Source organism: Caretta caretta, chromosome 3, assembly GCF_965140235.1.
Source record: "Caretta caretta isolate rCarCar2 chromosome 3, rCarCar1.hap1, whole genome shotgun sequence".
NCBI classification, from domain to species: domain Eukaryota; kingdom Metazoa; phylum Chordata; order Testudines; family Cheloniidae; genus Caretta; species Caretta caretta.
The window spans coordinates 57,261,103-57,288,477 of NC_134208.1; the positions used below are offsets into that span (position 1 = coordinate 57,261,103).

Below are 27,375 nucleotides of genomic sequence, written 5' to 3' on the forward strand. Positions count from 1 at the left end.
AGGATGGCCGTTCTTATGTAATTCCATTTCTCTGAGATGAGAGTGAGTCTACAATCAAAAACTACATACCGATTCAGTTCTTGTTCAGAAAGTTATCTTTGTCACTTAATTCTTTACAAAGAAACTGATGGGGCCACCACACTGCCTATAGAATGTATTACTGAGCAGTAGCTCAATCCTACCCCTGGATGATATGCCAACAAGGAAGTAAATTAAAATAAACATGCTAATTTCAAGCTTCGTTAGAGATATGGGCTGTGTGTGAAGTATTCTTCCAAATCAAGTTTTCCATCTGGCAAATACCCTCTTCGCTGTTTGGAAATAAACATCGGAGAAGAAAGAACTTTGGACTATTTTAAATTACTCAACACATTGACCAAAATTATGCTCTGATAAATCCATGTAAATCCATCTATGTAAATCCAGTACATCGCTATTCAAAACACCAATGCAATATAAATGGAGGAATGAGCAGAAGTTGGCCAATTCTCTCTAAAAGTAGAATTCTAGCTCAAACTGAAACTGAATAGAAGATATAATATTCTCCTCTTAAGAGTTATGGAAACATCACTGGTTACTATTATAGGCTCAGTATCTAGAGGGTGCTATAGTCAATGACATTTGGTGGTGCTCAACACCTCACAGCATTAGCTCTTTAAGCAGTTGATATTGTACACAGGTTTGAAAATGTAATGCCTTCAATAATATACTGCAGCTGGAAGCCTGCTTCCCAGCCTTGGTAGACACAGCCATGCTACCGCCACTCCCACTAGGACGCTAAAAACGACAGTATGGACGTTGCGGCATGGGCATCAGCTCGGAATAGCCACCCGAGCTTGGACCCGGGGGATTGGGCAGGTTTGGACTTGGGTGGCTAGCCTAAGCTGCTGCTAGTGCTACAGTGTCCATACTGCTATTTTTAGTGCACTAGCTCGAGTGGCAGCAGACGCACAGGCCCTGCGCAGAACCTCAGTGACTTCAGTGGGGTTCTGTACACACGAATCATCTTGTGATGTTATTATTAAACTGCAATTCTTAAAATGCTTCCAAAAAGGCATGTTTTCAGAGTACACTTCTTTAATAAAAATATTAAGACTTTCAGAAAAAGAAACACTCTGGACTTAAACCTGTTCTCCTATCAATGGTGTTTTTGCCATTGACAACAAAAGGAGCAGAATTGTGTCACTTCAAAGTGCTTATATAGACACACATTAAATACAGGAGACTATACATACTGAATAAATAGTCAGATCTACATAACATTTCAACACATTGCCAAAATAATGCTGTTAAAGTGAAGAGGCTTTATTATTAATTAGTATTATTATTATAGATTTTGGCTGCAGTTATTAAAAATATATTTACCTGAAAGGAAGGAACTCCAAGTATATCATTTTACAAACAAATAATTTAAAATACTGCAATAAGCAACAGAAACTATTGCTTTTTTTGTTTATACATTTTTGGCATAAAACATTGCCATACCATTACAGAATTATAAAATATATTTTTATAGTACCTTACAAATCCAGAAACTGGTTACCACTTCTACCACATACATATGGTATTGGTACTAACAAACATGCACAGCATTCTGTAATTTAACACTGCAAAGGAATACAGAGTACAGAGCACGCCCACACATTAAAAATGATATGTTGCCATTTCATGTTACAAGTAAAAATATGGGTTTTTTTTGTTTTTTGTTTTTTTTTACAATTACTGCACTTTTTCCTGAAATACATTTTAATAACCACGTACACAATAAGTCCAAATTTTACCAGTGCATAAGTACATCCAACCATCTGTCACTGAACTTAAACTTCAGAAAGAGCGAACAACTAGGAAGTTAGTTAAGTCCCAAGAAAGGAATAACCAATGACTAGCAAACATGTCCTGAGCAGGTCCCTCCAAAAATAAGTGCTAAAACTTTATTTACTACAAAGACAATAAATTTCACATAATTAACTACAGTAGTAAACACATTCAGTGTAGTCTAGTTAATGGATATGCTTCCAAATTTATAAGCATGTTAGAATAAAAAGTGCTGAGTTCCCTAGGTAATAAGAGATTATTTACCCACTCTTCTATTCAGCCATTTACAGCAAAAACCTTTATGCTTTCTAAAACAAATGTGGAAGCAATTATAAATGTTAAACCACAGGGGTCTTAATTTAATTGATTTCCATATGATTTTGAATTACATTTTTCAGACTGCATCAGGTTAGAACTTATTTTCATCAGACGTATCGAAGATAAAGCATTAGGATTTGAGTTGTACAAGTAACATCTGATGTGAGAAAAAATGGTTTGTAGGATAATGTGGTGCCCAAGAGAGACTGATCACAGAGAGAGAGTTCAAAATTACACTGCACTGTTGTATTTAGTTAGATGTTAGTAGCTAAGCCACCCTCATTTTGCAGCACATCCATCATAAAGTAGTGATACATTATCACAAATTAATGGGCAGATTGGGCACTGGTTTTCATGGTTCAAAAGGGGGAGAGAAGGGGTTTTGAGCATCTTGTTAGGTACACAAAGAGGCACGGTGAACCTGTCAATCTGCATCCTGCACAAAATCCTCTCCATATACACACTCTCCTGACCCAATTCCTCTTCTCAAATTGTACCATTATACATAAGAAGAGGATGGGGTAGTATGGGGGCAGAGTGAGGTGGCTATTAATGGGCCTTGTTGGCCCATTCTTGACCCTCAACATCCAGCATTCAGCAACTAGATTGGGTAAAATAGTTACTTCTGTGCAGCTGCAATAGCAAGGGTAGATATGTACTAGGACAGTCACCATTATTACCTAAATTGGGGACTACGCTTGTCACATGCTCAGGATTGTATCTTTGCCTTCTACACTGTCACAACTCTACACCCTCTTCCGACCCCTAATTTTTGACCTAAGAGAGATCTGACATTGGTTTAAATAGTCCCATAGTGCCACCACTACTATTCTCTCCTAACATAAATCTTACCTCTTTGGGCTTTGTGCTAGGATTAGACTTTGCCTTTGAATAATTACTTTTACACCATTACACAAATAAAATTATGAATTTTGTTCTGAAGATGGAATTTTATTTTTAATACTTCACTCACTAAACACTGTATTTTGAAACAGTTCTGTAATTATTTATTCACCAGAGGCAAGTCATCCTTTTTTGGCTGACAAGTAAAATATCCTTACTGTCATCATCACGATAAGGACAAATGAATACATTTGTACTGGGTGGGCAAGTTTTCATTACAATTTATCAAGGTTGTTGTACACTAAAGTTAAGGTGACTAACATTCACTTTACCCACTATATTCTTTTAATGTATTTGTTAGAGTACAGTGGCAGGTTCTGAGTTAGTAAATGATATCATAGGTCAAAGTGTTTCACATTTATTTAATGGGGAAAGTTACTGGCAGATTGCTGCTTTCCTAATGTAAACCAGGTAAACGTAGCAGTTGTCAATGAAATTCAAAATTATATTTTTCATACTTCTGACAAACATGCACAATAAAATTATGTTTTTCACTTGAACAGAAAAAAGTCTAGTCCATTAAATCTTACTATAATTTATTATTCATTTTCCAGTGGGAAAAAAAGTAATAATTTCCACTGTAATGAGAATAAAGGATTTTTGTAGCTTCTAAATGGCAATATTGTCAAGTTTTATCAAGTTTTGATTAAGAGATGCTATTGCATTTTTTAAAAATCAGTGTAAAATGGTTTTAGGTAAAATTCATTAAAAAAGCAAATTTTTTCTGTTTTCACTTTTCCCCCAAATTAAAGTTAAAGTTGGTATGTTGCACACACACAAAACAAGGCTGTAAGCATGTGATCAGTCTTTTAGAGGCAAACCAGCATTTCCTCTAGCCACATTTATAAATGTATGCATGCTATAATGTAAATTTACGTGCAGCTTAAAAAAAAACAACAAACCCCCAAGCCCCATTGCATGGATCACTACCAGCACAACCCTCAGTCTCAACAGAAAAAAAGGTGCACAAAATAATTTAGTTAAGCAGATATAAATAAACTTTATTTAAAAAGAAACAAGACTTGTTTTCCATTTAAATCTACTATACCTCATTTGACTTATCTTATTGGATCATCCATCAAAATTATACCACAGACGTAAACTTTCTATGTATGGTACAGGTATATGCAACTGTACATTATTAGAATTACCCTAGAATAATAATTCAAGCAGGATTATATCTCGGTAACATGAAATATAAATTAATATTATACAAACTCCTAGTACCTAGGTTCCTTGGAATCTTAGAGTCTGATCCTGAGAGGAACTGAGCAAGCCTAACCCTCAGTGGCTTCAATGAGGAGTTGCAAGTACTCAGCAACCTTGAGGATAAGTTTGTTAATTACCAGAAATATCGACACTGTTTTGCTCCCAGACATGCACATTTATTGCTGCATTTCTGTTTAATGGGTAGTAGTTTTTATAGGTTCCGTGTCAAAGAGTTTCCATGTATTGAGGCAGGATTTGGTTCAGTATGGCGGGGAGGTGAGCTATAACTCCAATTTCAGATACAAAGAGAAGCATATCTGCAGAACTTGTCAAATAAACTACTACACTTGCACATGCGTACCCAGTAGAAAGTTTGTCAAGTTACACACTGGTATGCCCCTTCATTTGATATTTGAATAAAATACTATGGTATAAATCAAATTCCCACCTGTCTATGTATGCATATAATTCCTAGTTACATTATTTGGAGTTATACATATCTATTTAATAGAAAATAGACCCCTAAATGGGAAAGACGCTTTAATCTATATATGAATTGATCAAACTCCCCTTAACTACTGGGCAGAAGCAAGTTACTGTACTAAGCACACACAAAAGTCCCAAGCATTTAAGACTAAAGTAAGTTAAAAATAACCTGTAAATATTATAGTTTGTTTTGTACATCCTTGGATTTTGAAATAACTGGTGAATAACTAACTGCTTACATTTATGAATACACAATCATTTTCAATAATTTCAACATGAATTGCCCTTTAGTCCTGCAGGTGCTTTTACAGACTATGGGCTTATGCCCACAGAGACTTAATGCATGGCAAGCCAGGGTGTGAATGTAAAGCACATATTTGAAACAGATGAAGTCAAGCGCACTATGGAACTTCTAGAGAATGGCAGCAGGGTCCACATGGCAACTTAACACGCAGCAGATTTCACCCTGGTCTACCCTACAGAATTAGATTGATGCAAGACAGCTCTACATTGACCTAACTGTAAGTGTCTACACTAAAATATTACTCCCATAGATGTAACTTGCACGCTATGCCGACTTAACAACTCCACCTCCGCAAGAGGTGTAGTGCTTAGGTTGATGTAGTTATGTCCACGCAGTTTCAGTGCAGACACTGTGTTGCTTACATCGACTGTTGCTGCCTTTCAGAAGCTGTCCCACAATACCCCACTCTGACAGTTAAATCAGTGCAAGTTCTCCAGGCAAGGATGTGCACCGCCGACACAAGGAGCATAGTGTGGATGTGCAAAAGCAATTTAATTACTGAGGTGGCTGTACAACTGATGTAACTTAGGTCAACATAATTCTGTAGTGTAGACATATCTTAACTCTCTGTATAGGCAAGCCCTAAGGCCCTGATCTTTCAATACGATGCAGATGCATGCAAGTGGACCCCTGCATCCACTTGAATCCCCACAGATTTTAAGGGGGCTCCACATTGCAGGATTGGGGCTTGAGCTCAATTATTCTTTAACTGCTTCCAAAATAGGGGAACGAATTTTGGTGTTCTTCCACAGCATATACATAGACTAAAGTTAAATATTAAAATACTTCTTTGAGACAAAAACAGCCTTATAAATAGTGGTCTATTGTCACAGCATGAAACAATTGGAATTTTTACAAAAATTGAAAAAAGGAGTTTTCCTCTGCCTAAGATGTACAATGCACACCACCATTATAATATTTACTTTTACCACCTTCCTTCAGGAAAATTATGACATACCATAATATTTTACATATAATGGCATTTATTAGTTAAATGTTGAAGTGCCCATGTAGGAATTGTTCTATTGGTGAAGTTACAAAACAAAAATTATGGAACCCAGGAGTGCTATTAGGCACAAAGATATTAGTTTTTCTGTAGCATGACACTTTGTGGGAAATTAATATCTCATTGCATTTCATCTTTATGAGACCTGACTAAAATGCTCAATCTTAGGTGCTTATAATTAGGCAGTTAAATCTGTATTTAACCACGTAAATTTTTACTGTCTTTTCAGAGATAATTCTCAGGTTCTCAGCACTTTCTGTAAAAATCAGGCCATTTTTATTTTAGGTGCCTAAATATGGATGGATAGCCATTATTGCATGTGCAAGTAGTGTCACAATGACAGAATATATTTCTGCAACTATAAACTTTTTGGATTTACATCCCAAGAATCCTGAGCCCAACAACTGAAAATTCAGAACCAGATTTATTTTCTTTTTTATATAGTAGATGGGAGAAGCAAAACCTGTCACCAGAGGGACACACTGGAAAGACATTTAAAGAGATCTAAAGCACAGCTCACCCTGCAACTGTGACAAGGACTGTACATATAAAGCTTTTGTACAGTTTAATCATGAGTTACACTTCCACTTAATTTAGAATGATGCTTCACAAAATGGAACATTTTGATATCCAGTTCAGAAAGTCTCAACCAAAAATGCTCATTTAAGATTAAAGCCTTTGTACCTAATTCTGCCCTTGGATATCATGCAGGACTTCCACTGACTTCAAAACGAAGTGAAAGGCCTGGGCCCTTAAAAGTAATTTGCAGAATCATCTTGAAAAAGGCAATCAATATTGCAGTCTTTTCCTGCAAATCTTAACACACCAAAATTCTAACATTCTAATTTTTTAAAAAATAGATGAACAAAGTGAGATCAGAAATGAATGGCATTCCTTTCTATGTGGACTGTAACCTAGCTGAAAAGGGGAATGTATGGAATTTAATCCTATATAGTTGTTTCAAATTAGCATATACATATTTTAAATAGCATATACACATTTTGGATTGTGCCCTATAAACTGAGTTAAAAAAAAAATCAACCCCTAAGAAGCTTAATCTGATGCTCTCATATCCAGCCTGGTCCCATGATCTTCCTTATATTACACTAGATGTGAATATCATCCAAAATGAAAGAACAATGAATAATTTGTTTCATTCAGTTTGAAACATAACTAGTTTTAAATTTGGACTCATGATTTTATCTCATCTTTGTTCTTTATGGTGGATTCCACTGGAGGTTTATCCTTACCGAGGTTGTCTTGCACGTCTGCAGATACATTATTTGAACAGTTCTCACTGTCACATGGCTCTCTCTCTACAACTGTTGGATTTCCACAATCTTGGCTCAGATTTTCGCCATCTTTTCCCGTATCTTTTTTGGAATGAGGAATATTTTCCTTTTTGTCTGACAAATTGAGAACTTCCTCTGATTTGGAATTTTGACTTTCAGTATCACTGTTCTTTTCACTGTTGCTCTGCCTAGCAGCTTCACAGTTAGTTTCTGTTCCAAACTGTTCATTTTCTTCTCCATGTCTTGAGAGTTCTACCTTTTTTTCTTCAGCTGTTTTGCTACTTGAGCTACCAGTTATGGATGTATTCTTGGAATCTCTCCACTTCTTATGTTTAGAAATGTAACTGTTGTGAGAAGAAACTGGGGATGTTGGCTTTTTACCTGTTTTGTTTCCCTCCAACTTCTGTTTTCTTGGTGGTCCCCAGATGAAATGCTCTGAAGGTGTGTAATGTTGCTGGGCAAATCGCAGGAGCTTTCTCCTTTCTCTTCTGTCTCTAATGGTGTATACAAAATATTCCAAAGCACTTTGCTTAATGTTGGGAATTGTGTCTTCCACAAGAGCTTCATGGAGAATAAATTTTACAAGAGGAGATTTGAAACTCTCATATCCAAGCTCACCAAGACTTTTCAGAATGCGAGTGATTCTTAAGTAGTTGTGTTGGGACCTGCAAGAAAAGATTCACTGAAATTAGATAAAAATAATAGGGACAAGAAATGCTTAAAAATAAATTCTGCTGACGTGAGAGATTGAGTATAGGCTAGTGGTTATAGGACTAGAGCCAGAAGTCTTGGATTCCATTATCTCATTTGCCATTGTGTACATGTCATGGACATGTCATTTAATCTTTCTGTGCTTTATTTTCTCCATCTGTAACATGCAGATACTACTACTTAATAGTACCTTCCTCACAGGACAGTTGGGAGTGAAAACTAATGTTTGTAAAATGCTGGGAGACTCTTGGACGAAGAGCTGCAAGTACGGAATCTGATCACTACTATTTGTTTATTTTAGCAATACATTGACTTAAAACTGTTTGGCTAGCTAGCACTGGAACACCTGAATTGATCTTGTAAAATACGCAGTGATTGAGACCTTCGCTCTTGTGCAGCCCTGACTTATTTAGGGCCTGATTCAAAGTCTACTAAGGTCAATGAGATGACTCAGATAAGCTACTGGAGAAATAAAAGTACTTGATTTTTTTCAGAAAAGGCAATTATTTGACCAGATTTATTCATAAGCAACTCTAACCTAAGAAAGCAGTGTGCACCCATAATGTCAGGAGAAAATGTTGCAAGAAAACAAACTTCAATTTCAAGCTCAGTGGTATTAGAAAAGTCCTATCAAACTTACAAAAAACCCTGAGAGATAAATGTTGGCCAAATTCAACTTCGACTTATCTCCCAGATAATCCCTGTGAAGGAAATGGGATTACACAGGGTGAGAGTCAGGTCAAAATTTGGTCCAGTGTACGTTAAAACTATTCAGGTAGTGTTACAGTTGAGATAAAGCATTTAATTTTTAGGCGAGGAGGGAAGCCTTCTCTTTTTCAAGCCTATTAAAAGTGTGGAGAATTTGCTCCTCCCTTTAAAAGTAAAGAAAAGTGAATACTTAGATAATCCAATATTTGTTAATAGGCTAGAAGCATCATTTTGGGAATAATTGAGAAATTTGTACAGCCGCGTGTTAGACAAACTAATATGGAGTTGTGTTCTTATTCAATAGTACTTGAAAGTATTACGTTCAGTGAATTCATGGCTGTTGGTTAGATTGACAGTAGGTAAGGAGCACAATCACAAGAATGTGTGGAAGAGATACACACATCCAGACACAAAACAATCGTTGATTCTTGCTTTTTGTCTTTCCCACTTCCTTGGCATTCTTTTGAAAATATGTCCTGCTTTTCTCTAGAAAACAAAGGATAAAAATTCTAAGGCAATTTACATGGCATCTAATGCATGCCATTACTTACTCATTCAAATGTTGAAATCTTTCTTGACAATTAGCAGCTCGAGCTACATTTCCTGTTTTATCAATTAGTTTTATTCCAAAAAACTCCAACATCATTTTATAAGCCAACAGGAATCTTCTAATTGCTTCTTTTGTTTTCTTGAATTCCTAATAAAACAAGAAGTTAATCTAAAAACCTAAATGGCTCTAAACCAAATTCTTTTGCATTGTACACAACAACCTGATACAATAACAAACAGTCCTACTTCAATATTAATCTGAGAGTTGACAGTAAACTCAATGTATATTACCTCTATTTCATATGTAGTTAATTCTTTAGCATAGAAATTCAAACCTTGTTCTCGAAGTGGAAAAAGCCTGTTTAAAAAAAAATGGTTTTAGTTTATGGTGGACAAAATAACACTTTTAATCAAATCAATGCTTTAAAATAAAAATAGCTAATAAGTAACCAACCACTGTATATAAGTATGATTATGTTCCAATTTTTCATAGTCTCCCTTCCATTTATTCAGGACTTCTTCAATGTAAACTCCTGTATAAACAAATTCAGGAAATTATTAGGTAGTGATAAAAAATATCTTTCAAATTTATCACAAATGTTTTAGCCCTATATTGTGCTTTGTGCTAAAGACATGCCATTAAATTAAAGAAAAGGATAATTAGCATTGTCCATACACAGATGCTAATTAATACAGACCAGCTATTCAGCTGGCGTAAATTGGCATAGCTCCATTGATTTCAATAGATGCGGATTTATACCAGCTGAGGATATGGCACTATAACCTGTGTAAAGTATGTTGATCATTGTTTACTCAATGGAGTAGATTTTTTATCACATTTAAAACAAGCTATTTACTCTGATGATATTCAGAGTGAAATCTATAGTCACTCCATTAACGCAACTCTGCATATATGAGATCCTAGTCTAGTAGCATATGTCCTGAATACTGCAAGGAAGTCATTGATTCAAGAATCTCTCCGGTTGCCAGGTGCATTAGGATCTGGGAATTTGTTTCAATTAATTGTGCCTGAAACTCCTGAGGCCACTAGCACTGCCAAGAATTTAAATGGAGTTTCTCAAGCCACGCTGGAAAAATCTACAACACTCCAGGATAATTTCCACTTGTATTAGTCTCAACACATTAATGCATTTGGGTCCAACTGGCAAACACAAACAGAAACCAACAGTAGGGGACCAAACAAAAATGGAATTTATGAATTATTATTAATCATTCATACCATGCAGCACCTCAGAGCTCCAGTCACACATTAGCACCTCTCTGTGCTAGTTGCTGGACAAAGCACAGGACACACTGATGACACCCCCCGTGCACAAAGCCTTACATTCTAATTATATAGTGGGATTTTCAAAAGCGCTCTGTGCTAACTCTTCTCTGGTTGAACTTAATGGCAGTTTTATCACTGAAATATTGCCAACCCCCAAAGTTCAAAAACCATGAGAAAAACTAAAAAACAAACATGAGATTTAAGAAAAAATATTCTCTTGTGTCACAGTGTTGCCCACTCTCCCAAATTTATATGGCACGCTGATTTTGGCCCCCACTGCAGGGTCTCTACATGGCTACCTGATGGTGCGGAACTTCCTTCCAGCTTCTCCCCAAGACAAAGTTCTAATTAATTATTTGTGTGTCTGCCTGCCCCAGCCCACATCTGCCTGTCTCCGAGCCCAGCAACAAATTAAATACGAACACATCTGTTCCCACATCCATTTCCCATATCTGTGCCCCTGTGCCCACATCAACTTTGCTCCTCCAGCCTCCCTTATCTGCTCTTACAGCTCCAAGGGTTCTTTACCCATCTGCTAAGTGCCCGTCTCCTCCTTCCCAGGATCGGAGAAAAAGGGAGAAAGCTCCAGAGGCTCTTCACCCCCACTGTCCCTGCCCAGGCCTGGCATGGAGGGGATGCAGAGAGCAGATTGACCCATTTTTCACAAAAGGGCATCAGGAAGGAGGGAGCAGAGCTGCCTTGAGCTGCTAGGATCTTTCTGCTCATTACCTTCTCCCTGTAATGGGATGCATCCCTATATTCACACCCTACACATTATTGTAATAATCTTTGTACAAAGTATGACTTGTGAGATATCATCTGAAAACTCAACTTGCTGATCAGTAATATGGTAAAATGTGTATAGCAGCATTGTGTGTGAAACTGTAAACTTCTTTCTATATGATGTTAAAAGTGCATGTTCAAAACTCATGAAGCATCAAACTGGCCAAACAAGCCTGTCTTGAACAAAGAGTGTGTGTTTTCCTTAATTTGCATTTAAGTAATAAACAGAGTCATCAAGTAGAAAGGGGGAAGGGAGGAAACAAAAGCAAACCTGCACGTGAGCATACACAGGTGAAAAACACCTGAAGAGTCTCCTCTCCTTTCTCCCCCTGTCCATCTCACTCTTTGCATTTGAGAAGACAAAAGAAGCAGCTGTTGGATTCTGGGGGAGAGGTCCTGGAAGCATGTGGTGAGAAATTTTGCTTAAATCTAATATAGTTTGTTAAGTTTAGCATTAGAAAGTATTTTATCTTTATTTTTGTAACTATTTCTGACTGTATTTCCTATGCTTATTCTCAATTAAAATCTCTCTCTTTATCTTTAATAAACTTGTTTTATTGTTTTATTTAATTGTGTTTAAGAAGTGTCTGCATAACTCCATTTAAAGTGGCAAGTTGTATATTATTTCCTTAAAGGAATAACATATATTTGGACTGTCCAGAAGAGGGCTGAGCAGTAGAAAACATACATTTCTAGAGAGAAATCTGGAACTGGGAATGTGTTGGTGTCACCTTGCGGAATAACAAAGGCTGGTGAGAGCCAGAATGTGACTGACAGGCTGCAGTTACAGAAACACATCTGCGAGTGACCTGCATGCTGGCAATAAAACAGCTGCATGCTGTTTGTAAGAGGTCCAAGCTGGGAGCTACAACAGTAAGGCATTGCAAGGCACCACATGTTGCAGGGCAAGGGTGACACAGCCCTCCCCCCACTGATCTGGATTTCCAGGGTGTGACTGATATGTCACACTCCCCTCCTGTGAGAATGGCATCACTCCCCTACCCAGAACCACCACTGACTCCTGAGGGGAGAGCTAGACCTGCCTTCTGAAGCAGCCCTGGTTGGATGCTCTTCTGCAGGACATGGGGCAGTGGGGAAGGTAGCCAGTAAAAGGGTTTTTTTTCCCCTTGGGCAGGGCTAGAATTCACCAGGAGCGCCTCACATCATTACCATGCTGGCTCCAGTACCAGTCAAAATGATGTTATTCACAATGATTCAAGAGATTGGCAGCACTGCCACCAAATTCCAGGGGGCACAGGAAGGCCTATTCTGAGTGACTCAGAAAAAAAAAATCACACCCTAAATCTATAGCTTTTAGCACCAAACTATGGCTACCTCAGAGCCAGTGTTGTGGTAAGCAGGTGGAGGCAGGGAGCTCCACTATGCTCTAGAGCAGTTGGCCCCATAGAGCGGCTGCTCGCACTCCCTATGAACACCACTCAAAATTATATGGAGTCACACTTGAGTGGGAGATCCTTCTTATTCTCTCTTTGGGACACTTCTTGCCAAAGCTCAGAACAAGCACTTTATCCTCATCCCCCTTGATCTGTCAGCCACCTTTGACATCGTCCTCCATGCTTTTCTTATTGAAATCTTGCCTTCCTTTGGCTTCCGTGATTCTGTCCTCTCCTGGTTCTCTTCCTACCTCTCTAATCACTCCTTCAGCATGCCCAGCAGAGGATCCCCCTCATTCCTCCTCCAACTTCCTGTGGAGGTGCCACAGAGCTCTGTCCTTGGTCCCCCTATCTCTTCTTACTATACATTTTATCTGTAGGTAATCTCATCCACAATCATAAATTCAACTACCATCTCTATGCTGACAACTCACAGATCTACTTCTCGATTCTAGACCTGTCTCCTTCTGTCTCTTGTTTTATACTTAGATCACCAGCTCTCTAGAGCAGGAACTGTCTTTTTGTTCTTTGCCTGTACAGAACCTAGCACAATAGGATAATGGTCCATGACTAGGGTTCCTAGGTGCTACAGTAATACAGATATTAATAATTCCCATGCATAAGCAAGTGTCCAGAGGGCTGTGCTGGAAAAAGCACCTTCTTAACCATTCTAAAGGTGTAACAAGTGCTGCTGGTGACTCTTCTTACCCCCGGACCACTGGAGGCATTGAGCCTGCACCTGGCTTTCTCAGGTATAATGTCTCCAGTGCTGATTTTTACAAGATGCACTTCCTCCAGCCCTACTGCATCATCACTGTAACAGTCATAATGCAGCCCTTAAACTATTCTTAATGGAATATCTTATTTCTATGTTAAGGATATCACTGCAGCTTGATGTGCAGTTCGTAACATAAGCAACAGCCATTGGTATTCATGAAAGGTGCGGTTAGAGTCCCATGACTGCATTGGGAATGCATTGCTTAGAATTTCCAGCCATGACTGAAATGTTCCCCTGTAGAACAGGGACTAATGTAATAAATAATTTCTGTGTTATACAGCCACCTTTAAGGAATGGTGTATACTGCAGTATTCTCAGTATATTAACATTACACTACAGGAAAAGTCAATTAAAAAAGGCACTGTGTGGACATTTTTGTGACATAAGTATTACACAAACCTAGTCCTTAGTACTGTAATTATCAGTTCAGTTTTATGTTATTGCACATTGTTTTTGTTACTACTACTGTCAGATTACTCACCATCAGGTTTAAAGGGAATTTTATTCTTATAAAATCGGAGATTGCACAAGTCATTTTGATACCGGAGATCTTTAAAGTTCTGCTGAAAAGAAAGAAACAAAGCATTATTAGTCTGCAATAAAACTATCAACAGTGGAAGTATGCTAGCATTCAGCTCTTTTAAAAGATTTTAGAACCAAGAAGGTAGGCCTCTAAAAATAGTAAGTCACTGGGACTACTCACTTGCTTAAAATTAAGCATGTGCATAAGAGTTTGCATGATCAGGACCTTAGACGGTAAGCTCCTCAGGCATGAAGGAGTTTTATAGGTTTGGGAGGGAACAATGGTACATCAGGTCCAGTCTCCCCCCTCTGGCATTTACTTTTGGCTATTCCATCAGAAATCCTACTCTTTTCATTGTCTCATACTTAATAGGGAAAGATAAGGCCTGTTTTAATGAGTTTTGTTGGTTATTGTTCTTTATTTAAAGAGTTTTTAAACCACATAATGCCCTTACTGGATACTGGTGTCGATACTTGTACAAGTCTCTTGCTGCATAAAAGCTCCTCTTCGGTTTTGTTGTCAGTTCAGTTGTATCATCATTCTGAAACATTTAAAGAGTAGTTAATATCCACCTACAGCCAAGCTGAACACTGATTTGTATTATTATGGTTTGACACATTTTAAAATAATTATTTTTCAGAATGGGCTTCATGAATTCTGAATACATAGATGTACAGTTGCATAAATTTACTTAAGCTTTTATCAAACAATGTGTGTGTGACAGGAAGGATATTTTTAACATATGAACTAAAGCAGGCCTAGCACACATGGTAGATCCATTTATAAATTCTGTAATTTCTTGAATTTGGACCGATAGGTTAGTCAGTGATTTATTTACTGAATGTAAAACTTATCTAGAAATTATTTAAAAAGCGCAAACGCTTATCAAGACAAAATAAGAAGTGGCTGAACATGAAAGTGAAGCATAACTATACCTTTATGTTAGTGAAATCAGACTATTCATAAGTCTGGGTCATATCTTACCATGAAAGCATACCTAAAGCTACCACTGCATCCTGTGGAAGAAAACTATTGAATGGCAAACAAGAATATTTGTAGCACTGTCAAACTATTTTATATGATTCAGGAAACTAGTGTTTAGATCTGTCAAGGCTGAGTCCACACTCTGGCACTTTGAGTGCAGAAGGCGGCGGCCTGCAAGGATTAAAAAAATTAATACTTGCCACTCCAGGTTACAGCTTCTCTCTAACCTTGGCTTGGTAAACGCTGCCCCACCCAAATGCAAACCCCTTTTGGATCCAGGAAGGAGCACTTGGGAATTCCTCCCTGTGGGGTACCCTCAAGCCCTTTCACCTCCGCCCCACAGAGCTAAGGAAGAAACCAAAGGAAATCAGCTGTTGCCACCAGGTAATTAAACAACATATGCACAAACCTCTTAGGGTACCAAAAATCCAATCCTGTTCTTAAAAAGGTAAATTTTATTAAAAACAAAAAGAAAGAAAATACATCTGGAACTTAGGCTTTTGCTAGATTTTAAAAGAGCACTTCCAAAAATTAAGCACCCAAAATAGCTTTCTTGGGTGTTCAGCTTAAAGGTTACAAGCAAACTAAAGCATCTGGGGTTAGCACAGAGGAGTCCACAAGCCTTACAGAAAATAAAAGAAATAACCCTAATCACGTCTTTCTAGACATTCCTAATCTACTTACATATTTGGGTAGTTCTAGCTATAATTTGATTATTTCCATACCTGGCAAAAGGTTTTTTACAGCATAGTCATAGCCCTGCCTTTCTCTGTTCCCCTCTCTCCAGAGAACCACCACAGAACACAAAGGCAAAGCTTTTTTCCCAATTTTAAAAAGTTCTAGCCTTCCCATTGGCTCTTTTGGTCAGGTGCCCACTCACTTTTCTTTACTTGGGGGACTTTTTAACCATTTACAGGTATAGCAAGCAGCCACCAAGAGGGATTTTATAGCTAACTGGCTGGCTGTGTGTCCATAAAAGGGAGCTACTCCCCCCCTTCATTTATCATAAGAACATAAGTTTACGTTCCAGTGAAAAGCATCATTAAACCCCTAAAGCAAAATTGTTCTTGAAAAAAAAAAAAAGCATTTATGAAAGCTTGTAGTAGATCCCAACCATTTTGGAATCTATGGGCCTGATTCTGAAGTCAGTGGAAAGACTCCCATTGGCTTCAGCAGGTGCTGGATCAAGCTGTATACATTTTACAAAAACCCAGCTAAAAGCACCCATATACGGAGACTTACTAATTCTGTTATGCACTTTATTTTTCACATCATTTTGTTTTCTACAATATTGTAATCAGAGTACTTCTATTTGTTTTAAGATGCAGAAATAAAACTCCCCTACAGAAATCAATACACAAACTTGCAGGGGGTGGGGGAATTAAACACTCCTTTACACCTTATTTGTGGTAGTACGGACACAGCCAGGCTTACTCCTGTGTTATTACACAGGATATCTTCCATCCACTGTACCCCAAACTCCTTGCCATTAATACATTGCTTTGATGACAAACAGTCTTTGATGATAGACTGGCTGTGACTCCAACTAAAGATAAAACATGCTTACTTGAACAGGAAATACCCTTTGATAATTAAATACCAGGCATTAGCTGCTCCACCATGATAAATGAAGCAGAATGACAGTAAATTTTAAAATTCTAGTTCTTATTTCATTTACATATACCTCAAAAAGTAAACACTTCTATAAAGCTAAGAAAAAGCTTGACTCCATTGATGAAGTTCTGATACCACTGAAGTCAATGGCTGTTTTGCCATTGACTTAACTGGGTCAAGATTTCATCCTATGTTCCTAAAATGCAGGACTCAGTACTAAAACTCTTGATATCTGGTCCAGTGAGAAGTCACAAATCTACGTTGTGTACTACCCAATACTTATACATATCCCTCAACCCCTTCAACTGGGGGGTCAGTTTAGAAACAAATTTAATGTCGGTGTTTCAAAGTTTAAAAAATAATCTTCACATAATCAGCAAAGAAAGACTTAGCGCAGGCTTTCTGATTGGAATTGTAAGCGCATTCCAAGGGTTAGTTATCTTACTTTATGGCTTACAAATATCTGCTACTACAGTAAATCTGAAAACAAATTGACTTGTTTTCGACATCCAAGTGTAAGAATGCTTACCATAAGACACTTGCAACTTGTTTTGCAATATATTTGCGTTTGGACTGATCTTATGTTGTTAGTTTTCCTTGTACCATCTTTAATTGTAATTATTCATCTCAGTCCCTCAAACATAAGACAATTTTCAGTTTAGATGCCTAGGCACTGCTTCTACCCTCAGTTACAGGGAGTGCAAGTACATCTCCTATTAATGTCCATTGGAGTTGCACATGAGTAATTAAGGGTCAAACTGGGCCTTTAGGCTTTATTTACATTAGCCTTTTTTTTCCCCCCTCTAAAATTTCCCACCATTGCTGCCACCGGTTCTGCTACTCTTGGGGGGTAACAGTGGTAGGAATGATGCTATACATAGCATCTAGCAGCTAGCCCTGCTCAGAATCGGTATACATGTTTTGGCAACTAAAATATTGGCAGCTGCTGATACACTGGCACCCAGGCGTAGTCAATTAATTTTTGGCAAGGTCCAAATTTCTTGGGCAAGATCTAGTCAAGGTCCAGATTCTGGAGAAAATAATAATAATAAAATAACAATGATAATAATAAGTAAATAAAGAGATGTTGGAGTCCATTCAAAAACATCTGGCGTTCCGGATCTGGCCCCTGGTCCGCCTATTGTCTACCCCTGCTGGAACCCAATGTACACAAGGGCTCCCACTGTCGCTACTCTGTAGAACACTACAGATGCTAGCAACGGTGGTAATTTTAAGGAAAAGTTTCCTATTATAGATAAAATCTTAGTATAGAAAAAAAATATGGAAGCCTCAGAGATATCAAGACGACATCAGTATACTAGTCTTGTATCTCTTAATAAGCCACTGCTGCTGAGCCTGAAAGCTGCTCTACTACACTAACAATTTTCAACCTTTTCAGCAACTATACTAGTTTAGCAGATACTGAGCCCAGCCTCTGGTAACGTGCTGAGCACTTTCAAATCCCATTAAAGTCACTCAGCCTGTCATAGGTTCAGGAGCATAATACCTTGGTTATACCAACAGTGCACATCATTTTCTATCCTTTTGTGCACAATTTGTGGACCCTGAGCTGTTCCAAACCTCAGACAGGTTTCAGAGTAACAGCCGTGTTAGTCTGTATTCGCAAAAAGAAAAGGAGTACTTGTGGCACCTTAGAGACTAATTAAGACAGGTACAATCATGGGAGAGCAGCAAAGCTGCCACTGCAGGTCACTTACAGATGAATGGAAAATAGGTAGCAAAGCAATGTGACCTTGCACTGAGGATCATCATTGAAAGGGGAGCATAAAATTCCAGTCATAGGTGCCAGAAAGTACCAAAAGTAATACCATAATGATTATACTTAGCATGTTTCATCTCAAAGGACTTTACAAATATTAACTAACTTTCCCTCTCAAGAGAGATTAAGTCTTCACAGAGAGGTGAAATCAAGAGACTTGCCCTAGGCCACACAAAGGTGTCAATATCAGAGCCAAGATTAGATCTCCTGAGTTCCTGGCTTCCAGTCCTTTGCTCTGTCCACACACACACACATTCCCCATGGTTGGTAACCATAGCATTAGATTACTAAGAGGATATCAAAACAATCTTGGTCTCAAACAGCCCTGAAGGCCAGTATAAATGAGCTGTGAAACAAACTGCGGTAGGGGAAATAAAACAATTTTTTTAAAAAAAATCCCCACAGCCCAACACACTTCCTCCTTTTTCAGCCTGATACAGAGCACACGTCACCAGGAGGAAAACAAGCACCCAGGCGGCAGCAGGCGGCACACTCAGAAAGCAGCAAAGTACCCAAGCGGGGTCTGCCTCCCCCAGGCCGGGGGTGCCACGCAGCCCCCCACCCCCATTTGTGCTGCTTCATTCCAAGGCAAAGATCCAGCCCCAATTTACACCAACAACACGACGTGCGGAAGGGTACCGAGAAAGCAGAGCAAATCCCCAGCGCCCCAAGCCTGCTGCATTCATGGGACACCCATGACCGTGGAGACCTCCCACAGCCCTGGCTGGGGGCGGTAAGAAAACACCCGCCGGGCTGCCGGGGGGCTCTGTCTGGCTCCTAGCCAGGCTGCAGAAGTTGACGGTGCCAGGGGTACCTGCTCAGGGCCGGGGGCTGCTGCTGCTTCTTCTCGGCCCCCCTCCACCTCTTCCCCTTCCTGCCGGATCTCCTCGGGCCGGCCGCTTGCGGCAGGGAGAGGGGACGGCGGCTCCGGGGCCGGCTCTTCCCCGCCGACCGCCTCCTGCTGCTGGTCCCCGCCTGCGTCCTGCGGCTCGGGCTCGGAGTCCGTCCCCCAGGTGGAGTCGCAGTCCTCCACCGTGGCGGGCTCCTTGACACTGACCCCGCTCAGCAGGCTGCCCATCGGGGAGGCGCGATGACAGCCCCCGAGCCGAGCGCCTTCGCCTCCTCCGGGAGGACGCGGAGAGCCGGGGGAAGGGGCCGCAGGCGGGGCTAGGGCTGCAGCTGCTGCTGCTGGGGCATGTCAGTGTGGGGAGGCCGCAGGCGGGGAGCCCAGGGAGGAGGAGAGCGGGAGCAAGGCAAAGGCGGCAGCCCGGGCTGCCTGCGCCTCAGCCGGTCCCCAGCCTAGAGACACACACAGGGAGGAGCTGGAGGCTTCGGGATTTCCACAGCAAGCGCTCGAGCACGCCCCTTCCCTCCCCCTGCTCCTGCATGAATGAGACACGGGGGGCAGGGTCTCGCTCAGGGTCCCTCATGGGCTCGCCGGCACTAGCCCGTTAGCACGAGGTAGAGTTCTAGTCTCCTTCTACACTGCAGCTACAGCTGTAATTTCCAGCTGTGCTACTGGCAAGGCGGTGGCTACGTCCAAGATCCTAGGTACTACTGGGGCAGCTAGGTCATACCCCCACCATCACAGCTACACTTCCGTTTTTAGGGTGCTCTGTCAAAGCTAGGCCCTGTACATCTACCTGAGTTGGGAACGACGGGTTCAGCATCGACATACCCCAGGTGTGGTAGCCGCACAGAAGGGGTTGGGGTGGGTGTGGTGTAGAGCAGACCTCAGGTGAGTTTCTCTCTAAAGCTACTAACTTGCCCTATATGTAGTGTGGATGCAGGCTCCTACCTCAGCATAAAAATTGAAGGCTGCTGGCTGGATCTCCAATCCCTTAGGACTCCCAGCTAGGGTGACCAGATAGCAAGTGTGAAAAATCAGGACACTTTTTTTTGCTGGGGAGGAGAGAAGGTGTAGTTGTATATATAAGACAAAGCCCCCAATATCAGGCCAGTCCTGATAATATCAGGGTATCTGGTTACTCTACTCCTATCCCCATGTCCTTTTCTTGCAATCTACCTATTCCCTGCTTCTTAACTGGAAGTCCGCTATCACTGCCTGTAGGCCTGCTCAGCAGTCCTCCCCCACTTCCTCTCATTTCCATGTGACTTCCAGTACCAGCAGTTGCGCTCATCCATACCAGTAGAGAAGTCCATTTTTTGAAGATGGCCCCAACGAAGGCATCACCTCTGCATGCTGCCGGCCAGCTGGAGGATGACACCAGGGTACTGGTGGATCTCTAGTGTGATGCTAGCAGGGCCCATGATTTTGGGAACAAGAACCAAAGTTCCAGGCTGTACGATGAGATTTCACATACACTGTCTATGCAGGGAATCCAACAAATAGGAGTGCACTCTAAGAAGAAAATCAAAGGGATTAAAATGCTTTTCTGGAAGGCTAGGGACCATAAATTCCAGTCTGGTATTTACCAAAGACAAGTCCGCACTATGATGAGATGGATTTCTTCATTAGCAGTGCCACAAGCATGGGCCCTGATTTTACACTGGACAGTTTAAAGGCTCTGGGCAGGGTTGTGAGTCAGATGGACAGCAACGAGCACATAGAGCAAGAAGACAGAAAATTGGAGCTAGAGAGCCAGTGTTCGGTGCTTCTGCGCCCAGTCTGAGCTGGGTCTTGAATCCCAGGACATGTTTGGGAATGAGATAGAAGCAACAGGAACGGGCATCATAAATTCATAGTTTAAGGCCAGAAGGGACCATCTGATCATCTAGTCTGACCTCCTGTATAGCACATGCCATTAAATTTACTCCTGTATTGAGTCCAATAACTTATATTTGGCAAAAGTATATCTTCCAGAAAGGTATCCAGCACTTCTCATAGTATTTTGTTCCAATGGTTCGTCACCCTCACTATTACAAATTTGTGCCTTATTTTTTAATTGTCTGGCTTCAGCTTCTAGCCACTGGTTCTTGTCAGAGCTGTCCCTTGGGTGGTGCAAATCGGGGCAACCGCTCCGGGCCCCACGCTTTTGGGGGTCCCCGCAGGCCGGTGTGATTGGCCGGCGTAGTCAGTCCTGGAAGAGATGAATCCGTCCTTTCCGCCCCAGCCCTCCCATTCCAGGGCCCACGCTTTGGGGGGGCCCTGCAGGCTGGTGCAATTGGCCAGCGCAGTCGGTCCCGGAAGAGTCAAATCCGTCGCTTCTACCCCAGGCCCCGCACCCCTCTATGGACGGCCCTGGTTCTTGTTATGCCTTTCTCTGCTGGATTAATGAGCCCTTTAGTACGCAATATTTTCTCTCCATGAAGACATTTATACACTATAATCAAGTAACCTTTCATTCTTCTTTTGGGTAAGCTACATTGATTGAGCTGTTTAAGTCTCTCACTGCAAAGCATTTTCTCCAGACTGCAAATCATTTTTGTGGTTCTTCTCTGCACCTCTTCAATTTTATTAACATCCACCAGAACTATATTCACTATTCCAGTATCCGTCTCACCAGTGCCGTATACACAGGTAAAATCACCTCCCTACTCCTATTCATTACTCTCCTCTTTATACCTCCAAGGATTACACTAGCTTGATCACTGGTGCTGCTGGGTTGAGCTGTAAGTGGTTAGGCCTTTCAGTAAGCCAGCCCAGTCTTGTCCAGCAGCACCAGCTTCCCCAGCCCCTGTACCCACTTCTCTGCAAGATGGAGCATGCCCCCACCCCACTGCCTACACAATGCAGACCTCCTCTACTCTCTACAAAGACCAAAGTCTCCTCTTGCCTCTCCATCTACCCTTCCACACCATCATCCCAGCAACCTGCTGTCCTCAGAACCCAGCTCTTCCAACCCACCCCTAGATCAAACAATCTATTCCCAGTCCTCAAGATGGGGACCCTATAATCCAAGATCCACTTCCTGCCCCAAACCCAACCTTTCCACAACTTTGGTCCCTGAAACCTGGCTTTCCAGTCTGCACTCCAGTTCCATCTGATGGCTGCCCCTAAGGCCCAGTCTACTGTCCAAAATTTCCCACATCCTAAATGCCTTATATCTTTTATATCACAGACAAGCTTCAGTTCCACCCTCTGCTCCTCAATGTCACATTTCCTCAACCTCCCTTGGCCCTATTATCCTAATGTTCTGGTATGCCGATCTGTGTCTATTTACTTATACAACCCCCCGATCACCATAATGTCTCTTTTCTCTCTAGGAAAGACTTTTGTTTCCCAATCCAGGAAAGTAGTTGAACAGTAATGGCTCAGCTCCATCCCTACCAACAAGTAGTATTTTAACAACATGATTGAAGGAACTCCTGCCAAATATGAACAAGGAAAAGGCACCTGAGCACAAGGAAACCTGCTAGTTCTGAGGGTGGAGCTTTCCTGGGCACTACAGCTGCTGCAAAAGAAATGCAGCCCTCTTGGAGAGGGACTTTGGGGGCCAGGCCCTTAACTTCAGGGCCTTCCAAGGAGTTCACTCTTCTTAACCCTAACTTGAGGGAGAGGTATTTTTTCCTACTCCCACAGTATCTCCTCCCACAGCTCAGGGGTGGGGGTGGTGGTGGTGGTGGGTACAAACTGAGGGCACTGAGTCCTGGAACCCACCCACCATGGCTACCTGCCTCTCTCCTACCTACTGGTCTGGACTGACACCCACTCATTCCAAAGAAGACCAACCCATCCTGACATTCACTCACTTATTCTGCCTGATTCCCACCCACTGTAACTGACTTCTTGTCTGTCTCTCAGCCACCTTCCTCTCTTGTCTTTCTGCCAGCTGTTCACCTTAATGACTTCCCCGAAAAGCACCCTTCCTCCCAACCAGCCCGCCTGCTTCTCTACCTTTCACCAACTCATCTATACTGCCTTCCTGCCTATTCAACTGCTACCCCACTTGCTGTGCCATCCACTTATCTATCATGTCTTACCTGTCTCTCGGCCACTCACCCTTCCCTCTCACCATTCAAACACCCATTCTGCCTACAATCCTGGCAGGCATGAGAAATGTGTGAATGTAAGTGAGAAACAGATGCACAAATACATGTGAGAAAGAGGAATTGTGAGTAAGGATGGACAGAACAAAGTGAGAGGAAAGAGATAGAAACTTGTATATGTTATTATACCATAGTACCTGAGTACCTTCCAGTCATTCATTAAGTGATGTGACTAACATCTGTCACATATGGTTTATTCTCTTTCTCTCATTGTCTTCCCAAGGGGAGAACTGTGTGTTTTAGTTTGGTAGGGTTTTGGTTTGGGGGCTTTTGTACACACTGCTATGTGTTTATGTTAGAGAAGGCAAGGCCAAAAAAGTGTGCCTTGTACTTGGCGCAGAAGGGGGCAAAGTTGGTTATGGTCCTTAGTTCCTGTAGAAGAGTTAATTCCAGAGTCTCATGAGAAAGCTCTGTTCATTCCTGGCCCACGAGAAAGCCCTGTTTCCTGCACAGACAAGCTTTACACTTGTGATAGTGTTCCACTGTGCCTGAGCAGTGGACTTGTCAACCATGGTCTTCATTCCAGAGCTTTGGGTGGACGTTTAGATATCCTGGGCCTAGGCTATTGAGTTCTTTGAAGATAAGGACCAAGACCTTGAACTTGACTTGATATTCTTTGGGAAACCGGGGAAAGAGCAGAAGTCAGGTTTGTTTTGCCTGCAGTAGCTCCTGTTGCTGACGAGATTTGCTGGAATGTTCTGTCCCAGGGCAGTGTGTGAACTTCTTCACACAACAGTCTACCTGTGAAACTTATTGCCAGTGTATGTTTTAAAGGCCAAACCTGTAACAGGGTCCAAAAAAATAAAAGTTCATGGAGGAGAGGTCCATCAATGATTATTAGCCAAGATGGTCAGGGATGCAACCCTATGCTCTGGCTCCCCCTGGCCTCTGACTGGTAGAAGCTGGGAGTCAGGAGTGGATGACAGGGTATGGATCAGTTGATGATTGCCTGTTCTGTTCATTCCCCCTGAAGCACCTGGCATTGGCTACTGTTGGAAGTCATGGTGCTGGGGTAGATGGACCATTGGTCTCACCCAATATTGTTGTTCTTATGAGTTGATCTCATCCAAGTACTGGGGCATCTTGGTGGTAGTGGTGTGCACATATGTGGTAAAGAAAAGATAAAGCAATGTGCAATCTGCATAGGCCTGGCACTTAGTGCATGTTGTCTGACCAATTCATGTAGTGGCTGCGTGTAGATGTTGAATGGGACCCGAGAGAGAACTGATTCTTGGGAGACTCAACAAGTGAAAACTGTAGTGGCAGAGATGCAGATTCCCACTGCTACTCTTTGGGTGAGTCCTGTGAGTAAAGATTTAAACCATATTAATAATACCTAGCTTTTACATAGTACTTTTCATCTGTAGAACCCAAAACCCTTTACAAAGGAGGTCAGTATTATTATCCCATTTTACAGATGAGGAAACTGAGGCATCCAGAAGTGAAATGACTTGCCCAAGGTCACAAAGCAGGCCAGTGGCAGAGTTGGGACTAGAACCTAGATTTCTTGAGTCCCTGGCCAGTGCTTTATCAACTATGCCACACTGCCTTTTCTAGACCACTGACATCTCTCTCAGGTGGGACAGATGTATCTCACGTTCACTAGTGCTGAATACTGTAGACAAGTCCAGAGGGATTAGAATGCATGTCTGCTTTCTACCCATTGACAGGAAGAGACTATCCAACAATGCTGTTAAAGATGTTTCTGTCCCATGTTATGGCCTGAATCCAGACTGAACACAGTCTGGATTCAGGCCAGGGTCTAGGATATTAGCTTAAATTAGACAAGACTGTAGTTGGATTTAGGCTAGTTTCTCTATCAGCTTGCTCAGGAATGAAAGATTTGATACTCTGTTGATCACACTATTGCATGTTTGAAGGAGGGAGAGAAGATTCCTTCCCAGAGTGATATATTGCATATTTTTGTCATAAGTATCACCTCGTTAGAGAGAGATTTAAAAGATTTTACCTCACCCACTTTATCTTGCGAATATCCTGGGACCTACATGAGTACAACTACACTGCATACACCAGTTGCTCATGACTGTCTTTCACCAGCCAGGCAGGGCATTGATTGGGTACCCAGTTCTTGGATTGAGACTCTGTTAAGTGTTCAGTATTTCTTGAGCAGTGACTGTACTAAACTTCAAGAATTAAGGTGGGCTGTGGGGCATTTTTGTTTCTTGTTTTGTTTTGGGTATTTTTGCTGGTATAAGGTAGGGCAGGTCCATGCTCTTGGAGAGCCTTCCCAAATATAGATGATCTTTTCGGTGAACATGTTAGTTCTTCACAGTGCTTGGTTCTGTTGTGGGCTGTAGGCACTCAGAAATGACAAAGTGGGTTACCACCCTGGATAGCTCCTTGATTGGCAATCATTTCCAAGGACTTATGGAAGATTGTCGACATCCCAGTACACTGGAAAATTAATGGATTCTTAGATTTTAAGGCCAAAAGGTACCATTATGCTCATCTAGTCTAATCTGCTGGATGACACCAGCCACAGAACCTCACCTCAGGTTTTAAGAATGGCATAAGACGTGGGAAATTACAGACCACTAACATTGACTACAGATATGTGGAATATTGCTAGAACAGATAACAAAACAATCAGTTAGTTATTATCTAGAAGAACATATGTGATAGGCAGCATGGATTTGTCCAAAAATAAATCATATCAAACTCAATTTTTTTTTAATATTAGCTTGTTGCATAAAGGGTATGCAGTGGACTTAGTATTGGGCACAACATCCTCTTAGGGAAACTAATGAAAAGTGTATTCAATGGGACTACTATAAAATGGATACCAAATTGGATTAAAAATTAAATATGGGGTAATTATTAATAATTCAGTGTTTTGGTACCATAGCACTACTGGTATAAAGGAGAGAAAATTTGTAAGCAAATTGATTTTAAACAATATGTGATAGATACCAAGAATTTCTTTCAAGTGTTAAGATTTGAGCACTGTGCCAAGTGCCTTAGTCTAAACAAATGATGTTATGCAGAATAATTAAATCCATAATTCTGGGTAAGAATTTTCAGTTTCAGGATTTTTTCCTATCCCCCATTTGCCGGGTACAGTATGGAACAAGCCCAACTAGCAACATCTTATTTTTATAATTTATTCTATTAGAAGTGTTCAGAGAAAAATATATAAACACTAAGGCAAAATTCACTCCGGTGTATGCAGCTGCCACTTCATTCTCGTCAAAAGAGTAGAAGCCATTTACACCAGGGATGAGTTTGGCACATAAGAGTGTGTCTACACTGTGGGGAAAAATAACCCACGGCAGTGAGTCTCAGAGCCTGGATCAATTGCCCTGGGCTTGCATTTGGTCTAGAGCCTGGGCTCTGAAAACTGGCCAGGGCGGTGTGGGCCTCAGAGCCCAGGCTCCAGGTGAACCGGGAATGTCTCCACTGCTATTTTTAGCCCCATAGCATGAGCCCTGCAAGCCTGAGTCAGTTGACCCAAGCTTTGGGACTTGCTGCTGCAGGGTTTTCTCTTTTCTTTCTTTTTTTTTTTTTGGCAATATAGACATACCCTGAGTCTACAATTAACTTTAAAGGCTTGGTAATTCTTTTATGTGCAGAAAAGCTTACAAAGAGAAAAGCTGTGGTAAAAATACATCGAAAATGTGCAGTGTAACCAAGATGCAACTGTCTCTGCAAAAATCATGGACACTGCCTGCTGTCATCCAGAAATGGCTGACATTCCTTAGACTGAAACATGCCACTATAAGGACACAAGGTTGTTAACAGAGCGGCTGAAAATATGGCTCAGAGCAACAACTATCCTGAGAGTTAAGGGTATCCTTGGTGTGATGGGGCATCACCTCACACAGGCCAATAAGGGGTTAACAGAGCCCTAGGGAGGCTGCACGAGAAGGGGAGGGGCTGTGAGAAGTGGCCAATCAGGGACCAGCAGGCCCATATAAAAAGGCCTCAGGGCAGAGCAGAGTCATTAGTTGCTTGGAGCTTGA

General features: G+C 41.2%; 1 protein-coding gene across 2 annotated transcripts; it reads right to left on the minus strand.

Annotated features, from left to right (window-relative positions):
- Positions 1-1,284: 1,284 nt before the first annotated feature.
- On the minus strand, positions 1,285-19,773 carry OGFRL1 (opioid growth factor receptor like 1). 2 transcript variants are annotated; one of them, XM_048845986.2, is made up of 7 exons: positions 19,260-19,773; positions 14,522-14,608; positions 14,026-14,104; positions 9,756-9,834; positions 9,593-9,659; positions 9,304-9,449; positions 1,285-7,998 (listed from the first exon to the last, which is right to left on the minus strand). In XM_048845986.2, exons 1-7 carry the CDS (start codon positions 19,521-19,523, stop codon positions 7,233-7,235), a joined length of 1,488 nt encoding a protein of 495 aa, XP_048701943.2. In that variant the 5' UTR covers positions 19,524-19,773; the 3' UTR covers positions 1,285-7,232. The 2 variants fall into 2 exon arrangements, with proteins under 2 accessions (XP_048701943.2, XP_048701942.2); XM_048845985.2 differs by having other exon boundaries at positions 14,026-14,107.
- Positions 19,774-27,375: the final 7,602 nt, after the last annotated feature.

What these genes read in the sequence shown, in the direction of transcription:
- OGFRL1 (XM_048845985.2), bottom strand. Translation starts at nt 19,523, where the DNA reads ATGGGCAGCCTGCTGAGCGGGGTCAGTGTCAAGGAGCCCGCCACGGTG. An exon ending in AATCATACTTATATACAGTG is followed by an intron (nt 9,660 to 9,755) that starts GTTGGTTACTTA and finishes TTTTTTAAACAG; the next exon opens with GCTTTTTCCACTTCGAGAAC. An exon ending in TAACTACATATGAAATAGAG is followed by an intron (nt 9,450 to 9,592) that starts GTAATATACATT and finishes TTGTTTTATTAG; the next exon opens with GAATTCAAGAAAACAAAAGA.